At 50.5% G+C, this 10979-nt stretch overlaps 1 protein-coding gene across 1 annotated transcript; it reads left to right on the top strand.

The window, feature by feature from the left end:
* The first annotated feature begins 1336 nt into the window (after positions 1 to 1336).
* On the top strand, positions 1337 to 6956 carry EIF6 (eukaryotic translation initiation factor 6). The gene is made up of 6 exons (XM_075721114.1): positions 1337 to 1443; positions 1521 to 1606; positions 2540 to 2715; positions 3914 to 4090; positions 4700 to 4881; positions 6074 to 6956. Exons 1-6 carry the CDS (start codon positions 1337 to 1339, stop codon positions 6081 to 6083), a joined length of 738 nt encoding a protein of 245 aa, XP_075577229.1. The 3' UTR covers positions 6084 to 6956.
* The last annotated feature ends 4023 nt before the right edge of the window (positions 6957 to 10979 follow it).

The following is a 10979-nucleotide window of genomic DNA, read 5'->3' as shown; positions in this document are numbered from 1 at the left end:
GTGTCTGCACACGGATGGTGTTTGCACATGGGTGGGATCACCACACAGATGGTGTCTGCACATGGATGGTGTCTGCACATGAGTGGGATCACCCCTTGGGTGGTGTCTGCACATGGGTGGGATCACCACACAGGTGGTGTCTGCACATGGATGGTGTCTGCACATGGGTGGGATCACCACACGGATGGGATCACCCCATGGATGGTGTCTGCACACGGATGGTGTCTGCACATGGGTGGGATCACCCCATGGGTGGTGTCTGCACATGGGTGGGATCACCACATGGATGGTGTCTACAGACGGATGGTGCCTGTACACGGATGGTGTCTGTACACGAGTGGGGTCACCCCATGGGTGGGTCACCACACGGATGGTGCCTGTACACGGATGGTGCCTGTACACGGATGGGGTCTGTACACGGATGGTGCCTGTACACGGATGGTGTCTGTACACGAGTGGGGTCACCCCATGGGTGGGTCACCACACGGATGGGGTCTGTACACGGATGGGGTCTGTACACGGATGGTGCCTGTACACGGATGGTGTCTGTACACGAGTGGGGTCACCCCATGGGTGGGTCACCACACGGATGGTGCCTGTACACGGATGGGGTCTGTACACGGATGGTGCCTGTACACGAGTGGGGTCACCCCATGGGTGGGTCACCACACGGATGGGGTCTGTACACAGATGGTGTCTGTACACGGATGGGGTCTGTACACGGATGGGGTCTGTACACGGATGGTGCCTGTACACGGATGGTGTCTGTACACGAGTGGGGTCACCCCATGGGTGGGTCACCACACGGATGGTGCCTGTACACGGATGGTGCCTGTACACAGATGGTGTCTGTACACGGATGGTGTCTGTACACGAGTGGGGTCACCCCATGGGTGGGTCACCACACGGATGGGGTCTGTACACGGGCGGTGCCCCCCCACGGGCGGTGCCCGCACACGGGTCCAGTCTCGGCGCAGGTGGCGGCTGGCACGGGCGCTGCCTGGCCGCGGGTGGCCCCACCCCCCCCCACACGGGTGGCACCTGGCTGGCGGCCGGCACGCCGGGCACGCGCCTGCAGCGGGGCGGACCCCGGGGGCTGCCGCGACCGGTCGCTGCTGTGGGGCGGACCCCGCCCGGCGTGGCGGCGGCGGGCCCTCCGCGCCGCTGGGGGCGCTGTCCCCGCCAGGCGCGGCGGAGGCCGCTCTGCCCCACGCCTTCCGCTCTGCCGCCGCCGGAAGCGGAAGCGGTGGCGCCGCGTGCGTGCGGCAGAGGCTGCGGCCCCCGTTGCCTGCCCGACCCGGCCCGGCCCGGCCCGTCCCCGCCGCAGCGCCCGGCCATGGCTGTCCGCGCCAGCTTCGAGAACAACAACGAGCTGGGCTGCTTCGCCAAGCTCACCAACGCCTACTGCCTCGTGGCCATCGGCGGCTCCGAGAACTTCTACAGGTGAGGGAGCCCCGCGGGCCCGGCCGCCGCCTCGGCGGGCCCCGCGGCAGTGCCCTGACGGTGCTTTCTCCTTGCAGCGTCTTCGAGGGGGAGCTCTTCGGGACCATCCCGGTGGTGCACGCCTCCATCGCCGGCTGCCGCATCATCGGCAGAATGTGTGTGGGTAGGTGGCGGGGCGGCCCTTCGCCCCCGGGGCGCCCGCCCGGCCGGGCCTCGGGGCGAGGAGAGCCCTGGAGGGGCCCCGGTGGACACAGGGAAGCAGCCCCCTATTCGGTGGGTGCGCACCGTGACGGGCTGTGGGTTTGACTGCGGCGGGGAGCCCAAGGGGCTGCACCCCTCTTTCTCAGAGTTTTGACTTTAATGCTTCAAGTGTGCGAAGAGGGGGAGCGAAAATCGAAAAAACAAGGCTCGCCCAGTAACAGAGAGCTGGGGGGGCGGGAGTGTTTGCCTCTCGGGCCTTGAAGAGGGGCTAAAGACACGTGGAAGCCTACTTTCTGCTAAACTGGGGGAAGTTTCGTTTTCCTTGAGGTGAATGGTTCAGTGCCAGCACTGGAGGGGCAGAGCCCAGGGCGGGGGAAGGCACTAACAGATGTGAAAGTCAAAGAAAAGCCTTTTGTCTGTCTCTGGCTAGCGAGACCCTGCTCAGTCAGATGAACCTCTCGCTTGAGTCTTGTTCCTGTGAAAAGAACATCTTTGCCCGTCTTATCTTACTGCATTGCCTCGGTAAAGTGATACAAACAAGCAGCGTCTGTACGTTTCGTGGGGCAGTTGGCATCCGTAGGGGAAATTCCTAGTCCAAGTGTTTCATTGAGAACCTTGGGCTTCCTTGAGTTCTGTTGAAAAGGAAGAGTGATTAAAGACAGTGCCGTTCACCCATTTCTACTCTGAGATAAGTCTGTGCTTCCTCCTGGTTTTCCCTTATCTGCGATGCTGTGTTATTAAATGGTAACACTACTTCTTTTGGGCTGAATTCTGGGCTTGGGAGGAGTGGATAGGGCAAGGGCAATTCGAGCCATTACAGGAACATCAGGGAAGCAGGAAGCCCCGTGGAAACATTGGTTTTTCTTTTTTTTTTTTTTTTTTGGTGTCATTTTAGGAAACAGACATGGACTGTTGGTCCCAAGCAGTACAACAGACCAAGAGCTTCAACATATCCGCAATAGTCTTCCAGATTCTGTACGAATTCAACGAGTAGAGGAGCGTCTCTCGGCACTGGGCAATGTCACTACCTGCAATGACTACGTAGCTCTTGTTCATCCAGATCTTGACAGGGTATATGGCTCTATAAGGCTTTTAAATTCATAGCGGATGCATGTGAAATGATTGCCAAGCTGCAGTTCGGGTTTGTAGTTGTTGAGGATTGCTGTGTGTGGCACGAGGATCGGCAGACCTGTGCTGACAGCTGAGCTAATGTCACGTAGGAGGCTGTGCTGCCTTGTGTTTCCTTCTCAAGAGAGAAGTCTCCAGATTGGATCTTGGCCTTCTGACTTGGTTTCAGTTGATCTGCCTCTTTTCCTGTATTTACCTTTATTTGTGGATGTGGACCCTGCCCCAAGCATAGCGTGTGCCCTCTCGTTCAGCATGCCGTAGTGAACGCTCTTTGTAGAAGGGAAGGAGTGGGATATGGAAGTCTGTTGTCGGGTGCAATTTGCTTTGCATATGTAAAATTGAATGAATAAAAGAGAGGCTGCATGTGTCTGATGAAGAGAGCATAAAGAAGAGTTTAGCCAGGCCTACAGCAGTAGTTACAAGCTACTGCTGAGCCAGCTGAAATTTGTAACAGTTGAAGGAGGAGACAAAGTTGCTGCTACTTTATGTTTTAGAACTGATGTCTTGATAGCATTAGAGAGAGGTGGTGTGTGGCTACAGGTAGTGAAGGTCCTTAGAGTGTTTGATTTTGGTTTGTCCTGAAGGTGGTGAAGAAATGGGACTTGGTGTTAGGAGTGCGAAGAAAAAAAAAAAAAGAGGGTGGGGGGAAGGTAATGGTCTTTGCAGCATATTATGTTTTAAATAACTGTAGAAAGTAGGGTAAGATGGCTGGAGAGGGAGAAATCAGAATAATTCACAGTGAAAACCTGGAGGGGAAGTTGGTTCTTAGAGTTACAGAGAAGGGTAAGACGATTTTGTCCCAGCGGTCTGGTTCGCAGGGAATGCCTGGAGAACAGGTGCTGAGACAACTGACGTACTGCCAACACCCTCCGGAAAGAGGGGAGGAGAGCACTTCTCAGTGAAGGCACGGTGTTGTGTTTAGTGATGGTGGCCCAGCTCGGTGTGCACAGGTAACTGGAAACATCTGGAGTATAGAGGCTGAGTAAGCATTTCGTAACGATTGGCTTGCAGTGGGCTGTGAAAGCGTGGGCAGGCTTTCAAAGGGGAGGATCCCAGCTGATGGCTGCGTGCAGGAATAGCTTGACTTCAGATTCTACGATACCGTTTTGCTGAGGACTTTATGCTCTCTTTCTGTTTGCAGGAGACAGAAGAGATCTTGGCAGACGTACTGAAAGTTGAGGTTTTCAGACAAACGGTAGCAGATCAGGTGCTGGTAGGAAGTTACTGTGTTTTTAGTAACCAAGGAGGAATTGTGCACCCCAAAACTTCAGTTGATGATCAGGATGAACTGTCTTCGTTGCTCCAGGTCCCACTTGTGGTAAGGCGTTTGTGGGTTTGTGTTTTCTCTTGCCGCTCCCTTCCAACCCAGTTCTCAGTTTTAACATTTCTACATCTCACAGGCTCCTGGCTACTGTTTTCTCTGCAGAGCTGTTCCAAGTGGGAGATGAGAAGACTTGAATGGGGCAAATCTTCTGAGACATTCGCCCTGTCTCCGACTCTGAATAAGCTGCTTAGCACCTTCAGTTTGCTTCTGAAACGTTGCTGGGATTATGCAAGCTGTGCTGAGTGATTCATACAGAATGTGAGATTGTCTGTGGTTTGGCCAGAGGCAGTGTTTAAAAAAATTCAGTAATAAAATCCTGTGCCTGCTCAATTGGATTTGTGAGCGTCACGAGTGCTATGCCTTTACGCTTCCTACTTGTTAGATTTCATTTCACTGAATGTCACGCAATTTTCTCTCCAGAGATTAAAGGCTGACCGTTAATCTTTTTATCTGAAATACGTGTAACTTTGCTGGTGGCAGAAGTTTTAATCTTTTCAGGAGCATGAGCTGAGACCCTCCTCTAAGGACTTGTAATAAGGACGCGTAATGAAAGGTGTTGCTGTCAGCGTACCCTGTTAACTCTTGCCACTTTGTTTTTGCTAGGCCGGAACGGTGAATCGTGGCAGCGAGGTCATTGCAGCAGGAATGGTTGTAAATGACTGGTGTGCCTTCTGTGGGCTGGATACCACCAGCACCGAGCTCTCCGTCATCGAGAGTATCTTCAGGCTGAATGAAGCTCAGCCCAGCACCATTGCTACCAGCATGAGAGATTCCTTGATTGACAGGTAAGGAAGAGCCAGGTCTGTGTATAATCAAACCAGGCAAGATTTTACTATAAAACTAGCTGTTTTCACATTTTATCTTTTCTTTTTTTTTCTTTTTTTTTTAATTTTATGTTTTTTACTTCCTCTTTGCTTTTGTTGGGTTACTGACAACAATTAACTCGTTGCAGAAGGGTTTGTTTCCTTGTAGCTGATGAGCCTGCTTAGTCCTGTATGGAAGGTGTAAGGGTTTTGTTGCAGTTATAATACTTTTTGTGAGAAATAGTATCCCTTGCAACTTTCAGATACTTTTTTTTCCCTAGCTGTTCAGTGCTTAGCTATGACACGAATGGATGTTTTTAAACAAATCTTGTTTTAAAAGTTAAAATGCCAGTGACTTTGCTTGACACCTTGGCTTTTGATTGTTGTAACCCATAAAATTATTATTTCAAATGCCTGCTACAACCCTTTCCGGAGCCAAAAAGACTTTGGAGCTTGTCTGCTGCTGCCTTAAATCTTTTTAATTTTTTTAAGCCTTTTGGTCAAAGGCTTTGTCCAAGTTACCTGTTAACAGGAGACAGGCTTTCTTGTTTTCTGCCTGGAACAGTAGTGATGTAGGACCTTCCCCATTCAGTAATGCATGCAAATTTTTTTACACGGTTTAGGCGTACGCATAGATGAATGTCCTATGGAACTTCATTTGGGCTTTCATCTGATCACAACTCGTACAATCATTGCTGTGGTGCCTGAGGTGTGTTCTTGAGCTACCTAGGCCATTGTAACGTAGTGGCTGAGTTCTCAGTTATTGTAAGAATGCATGGGAATGGTTTATGGCATAAGGAAAGACACAGGAAATCCTTGAATGAAGAACCCTTTGAAAGAGTTCTTTGCTGCCCCTTCACAGTTCCTGTGTAAAGGCTCGGTGTCCCTGAGCACAACAGAGCCATAATTAAACCTGCTCTGAGCTTTTGAGAACTGCCTAGACCAGGCTGAGCGTACATTTTGCCTTTGCCAGCTTGACGAGCCTGTTCTTATGGCTGGCTGTTAGCCGCTAGGCCTGCTTCCTTCTTTTCATAGACCCTTACGTTCTAGGAGGGGAAATTTCTACTGGGCCTTGTAATTGGAGGTTGAGAACTGACTGTACTGCTGTTTTGAAATGCCTTCCGCACTCTCTGGCACTCGCCTGCTAAATCTCCTTTCTGTTTTGTCTTTTTAGCTTGACATGAGCAGCGTTGGTTCCTACTTTCCAGAAAGCTCCTAAGGAGTGAAGCGTCAAGCTGCACTTCGGATTACAGACATCTCGACCTTCTGATGTTGTTTCTGCAGGCCTAGTCCGAGGAAGAGGCTACAAAACCAACTTTTTGTAGTGTTTTGTAAACTAAGTATTATTACAAAAACTGACAAATAACATAATAAGTTACAAATAAGGAATGCTCTCTATCCCTTTGCTGACATTTTCCAGTTCTTCAGCTGTGCTTTCTGGTTTTGTGATGCTGACTGAGCCCCTCAAATTAGCCCACAGTATTTACTCTTGTGGCTCTTGGATGCTGATCACTAGAGATTATTTTGCCTTAAATAACGCATTGGTGTTCTGCTGCACAGCAAGCCGTTTCAGCATATCCATGGCACTGCCCTCTCTTTCCACACTCTTGCTAAAGAGTGGTGTTTCTGCTGTAGGTAGACTTAGGAGCCCCTTGCATGTCCAGTACCAAAAATATAGTAGTTTACTTGCCACAAAATAATTGAGAAGTCATCACCTGCTCTCTTGCCATGACTTGCAGCTATTCCCACAGGGCTGGTGATTCTGAAGTGATCAGCTCTGATTAAAACTGGAGTTTCTCAAAGTCAGTCCAGGGGCTTCTGACAGCAGCAGCGTGTGACTGCCACTGGAACAGCGGGGTTCGATCTGTTGTCCATAGATGCCCGGTGGCATGTGTGCTGCTGCTGAGGCGCCTGCAAGAGAGAGCCTAGAAAAGCATGCGATTGCCAGTGGGCTTAAAGTTGCTCTACAGGAGTTAGCCACCTCTGCTGGGAAACTCTTAGAAGTCAGCAAATCAAAAAAGATTTAAACCACCTCATCTTGAGTTATCTTGGAGACAAAGGTTCTAACCGGTTACGCCGTTCAGTCAGACATTACAGATTTGGGAGCTTGCTAATTAAGAGCTCTGCCCTTGCCATGGAGTGGTGATGACAAAAAGGAGCTGTAGATGCTGCTTTCAGGTAGAAGATAGTAACTTGCCTCTAAAGAGAGCTGTTGCTCGCTGATCTCTCATCTCAGTTGCTTGTCTTCTGCTTGCCCGCTAAAGGTGTGCCGAAGGGATAGAAATGCCTCCGCTTCCCGTCCTAAGGGTGTGTGGAAGCTCCTTGCTTGCTTCCACATGGCTGCGTTACCCTCAGCTGGGTTCTCTTGAGAAGTGCTGTCCTGAAGGCAGTGTGGGCAGAGCTCTTTTTTGGCCCTGGTGCTTCACGTGTTGTAGAAAATTAAGTAAACTCCCACTTTTGTTTTAATGTCTGGATGTTTAGGGAAGGTAGGTTGCCATAGGATCGTCTCCGATCATAGCAGTCCTGCCATCTGGTCTGTCCAGAACGGTAACTGAGCCAGGGGCTGCCATTTCCAGGCTCGTGGCTCCTTGCTACTACGGCTAATGATTTTTGGTGTTTATGGCCCCTTTGATACAGTGGACTACCTTTCTTGGCACTGACTCCAGGTCTCCTCCTCTTAACATGTCTCGGTATTTAGAGCGAGAAGCTGCTTTCCTTTGGCCGCCCTACAGGGCTCTGTTCTTACGTGTAAATGGCAAAGAGTCTGAACATTGCTGTCGGTGTTAGCACGTATTCGTCAAGTGTGAAATGAGTAAGGCTGAAGTTTTCTCTGAAACCTTTGTAATTCGTTTTCTTTTTTTCATTCTGATTGATAGGCAGGAATCCTGGTTTATATTGGTGATCTTGATCTGTGTTACATGTTAAAAATTGCTTAGAGGTAAACAAGAAAAATAATCCAGTCTCTGTGTAATCCAAATCCTTAAATAGGAAAGATACTGGTACAGTGTTGGGGTTGTGATACGCCGAAGAGGATCAGAGACAGGCAGCAGCATAGGGCATTGCTGACTGGGGTGTGTGACCTCTTGCAAAAGCTGCGTTGAAGCCTGGGAACTGCGAGGTGGCAAACGTGATACCTGCTCTAAACAAGGGTTTGTGGGAATTCTGAACTAGTAAGACGGACCTATGTAGAAGGAAACCAGAAACGATATTAAAGAATGGAATTAATAGAAACATGGATGCATGATATCATGAGAGAGCATAAACTTGGTGTTTTAATGGCAAGTCACGTCTTACATGTGGAGTTCTTTTAAAGGAGTCCACAGGGATGTGGAGAAGGGCTGTTGTAATGTTACTTGTATTTTCGAAAGGCATTTGGCAGGTTCTTGTGCCAAAGACTTTTAAGGACTGTGGGCCAATGATCCCATGAAATGAGAGGGAAGCCCTTTTACATGCTTGGGGGGGGGAAGTCAGAGTAAATGTTAGATTTTCCAGGAGTTTCACGGGGAGCTCTGCTGGGAGCCGCAAAGTTCAGCGTTACTGTGCCCTGTTTAGGAAAGGCAGCGGGTTAGTGCAGGGAAGTTTGCCAGTACTGCCTTATTCTGACTAGTAAGGATGGGGACTGACTCATGGGTTGACAGGTAAATTCAGTGCGGCTGAATGTGAAGTGAAGCATGCGGTGGTTAAGAATCCAAACTTCACACCCGCAGTGATGAACTCTGAGCAGCACAAGAGCAAATGCTTGGCCTGAAGGTACGTGGTCGAACAAAGACGTGTGCTCAGTCTTCGGTAACAGTCGAAAAAGCAAACTGAATGGTGGGAGTTAATTAGGAAAAGAAAGCCCAAACAAAGCATCGTTATCTGTAAATCCGTGATGCATCTTTGAGTACTTGGTGTAGATTAGATGCAAGTGTTGCGCAGCGGTTGCTAAGCTTTTCTGCAAATAACATATTTTTGTGTAATGCCTATCTACTTTGTTCATTAAATTTTGGTTCTTCTGTAAACTAAAAACTCCAAAAGAAGCCAGGGGAAAGGAGGAGTTTGATTCTCGTGCTATTGCCGATTACGTCCCATGAGAAGCCTGCCTGGTGGTGTCAGAGCTTGCAGGTGCAGGGCCCTGAGGATGAGACCGTGAGAAGAACAGCGTGGAACAGCAGCTCAGGTGAAGGGTTACGGGACGGCAGAATTACAAGTGGCAGGCCTGGGCATTGCACAGCTTGAGGCCCTTAAAGCGCGGTGCAACACCTGACTGACCCTTTTTACGTGCTTTATCTCAAAGGCGGCACTCTCCAGTGGTGATGCCAAAAGAAGGTGTTAAGGAATAGTCAATAAAATCAAGTCGTGTGTCCCCCGTGCTGGGTGTTGCTACCGCGAGTTCTCAGGATTCTTAAAAACAAAATTGCTGCGCTATGAAGCTGTGGGTTTACGTACCGCTGCCGTGTACCAGCGTTGCTGTCAGGCAGTGGAAGGCAACACGTGATGCCAGGTATTGGGAAGGGTTGCAGGAATGATCTGAGGGACTACAGCTGATTCCAACTGTGCTGGACAGATAAGTCTGATACTGAGAAGGGTTGGAATTGAGCCCTGGGATGAGCGTGACAGGATGGAGAAGAGTTGTCCAGAGGTTTTGAGGGAGGAACGAATGTCTTGCAACTCGAGGTTTAGTGAAGAAGTCATAGGGTGTGTAGCTTTGGCTGCCACAGCGTGCTTTTAACGTCCAAAAATTTTCATCAGGATCCTTCACAGAGGTTTTTAAAAACTTGAGTCCTCATGGTGTGAGATGGAAGATCCCCTTGAGGTTTAATGACTAATTGTAAGTCAGGAACAACTAATCCCTCTCACAGTGGAGGACCACCTCTGTTCTGGCTGCAGTGATTGTGTATCCCAGCACATTTCTAACATACTGCAAAAATGAGCTTACTTCAGTGGTGATGGAATGATTTGAAGTAATCAGAAACTGGGGGAGGGGGGGAAATGTGGACTGTTGAGTGCAGTACAGCGTGTGTAGTGGGCTGCAACTGCTGCGCTCAAGGTCAGCGTGTGCCAGGACTCCCCTGGGGCTGCACACGTGGCCGGCGCTGCAGGGCTGCGTGTCACGCCAGGAGCACGCCTGGAAGAGCCCCTCGCATGTGGGCTTAGAGCTGAGCAAGCTGCGCTGGTCCCCGCTCCCCTCTGGCGGTAACGCGTCCCGGTGCTGCAGTTCTGGGCAGGAGCTGGAGCGTGGCCGCCTGCCCGCGGAGGTGCTTTGGCCACGCTGGCGGGAGGCAGGTGGAGTCGGTGCTCTGCTGCAGAGGTGTTGGTAGCGTAACACAGGATCCCCAGCTGTGGGGAAGTTAAGGAGCTCTCCCTTACACAAATACCGATGTTTGTGCCCGGATCCCGGTCACCCCAGGGCTGCCCAGGTGCTAATCTTACCAAAAGAGAGGTGACAGCAGCATGAGTGGGCCTGTGCTCAGGGGAAGTGGCTCAACCGCTCGCCTGCCCGCCCCAGGCCCCGGTGCCAACGCGTAACCGTAAAGGGCTGCGTCTCGGCCCCCGGAACACCTACGCAAATACGTGCACCCCTGGGAAGCTCAAATACGAAACATCTGCAGCGGGAGCCAGTTACGAAGCAGTTCGAAAAGGCACCAAACTATTTCTCTGGTTCCTTGAAGAAGCAGTTCTTTGAGGAAGGCTGAATTTCGGCAAGGTAGGGCAGGCGGCATGCCGCCTTGCAGCGGGGTGCCCGGCTCCGTGAGGCAATACCCAGCTGCCTGCGGAAGCGGCTCAGCTTGCCGCAGCCCCCGGCGCTGTGCTGCCTGTACACCTTGTTACTCACTACACGGTTCTGAACAGACCAAGGAATCTACCTTTGGGCAGGAGGAAAAGAATACAAACAAAACCAGACGTTTCTCTAAGTTGTAAATTTTTTTTTTTTTTTTTTTTTTTTTTAATGATGGCTGTTGGAAGTTGCTCAAAGGTTTGGGCTGTCACAGCCCCAGAAGAGTTGGCAGCGTACAGATGAGTTCGATGTGCCGTGTGGCTGTGGCATTCATAGTGTGCATTCTACCACATACATAGTACACAGAGCAACGTACGGAGTA

The sequence above is a fragment of the Pelecanus crispus genome, chromosome 14 (assembly GCF_030463565.1).
Source record: "Pelecanus crispus isolate bPelCri1 chromosome 14, bPelCri1.pri, whole genome shotgun sequence".
Taxonomy (NCBI): Eukaryota; Metazoa; Chordata; class Aves; order Pelecaniformes; family Pelecanidae; genus Pelecanus; species Pelecanus crispus.
Note: the sequence above shows the minus strand (reverse complement) of the source record. Positions and strands in the feature narration are given on the sequence as shown.

Bases quoted from the DNA above. Each gene is read 5' to 3' on its own strand.
- EIF6 (XM_075721114.1), top strand. From the start codon at position 1,337: ATGGCTGTCCGCGCCAGCTTCGAGAACAACAACGAGCTGGGCTGCTTC. The intron at 1,607-2,539 runs GTAGGTGGCGGG...GTGTCATTTTAG, and splicing joins CATCGGCAGAATGTGTGTGG to GAAACAGACATGGACTGTTG. The intron at 4,091-4,699 runs GTAAGGCGTTTG...TGTTTTTGCTAG, and splicing joins TGCTCCAGGTCCCACTTGTG to GCCGGAACGGTGAATCGTGG.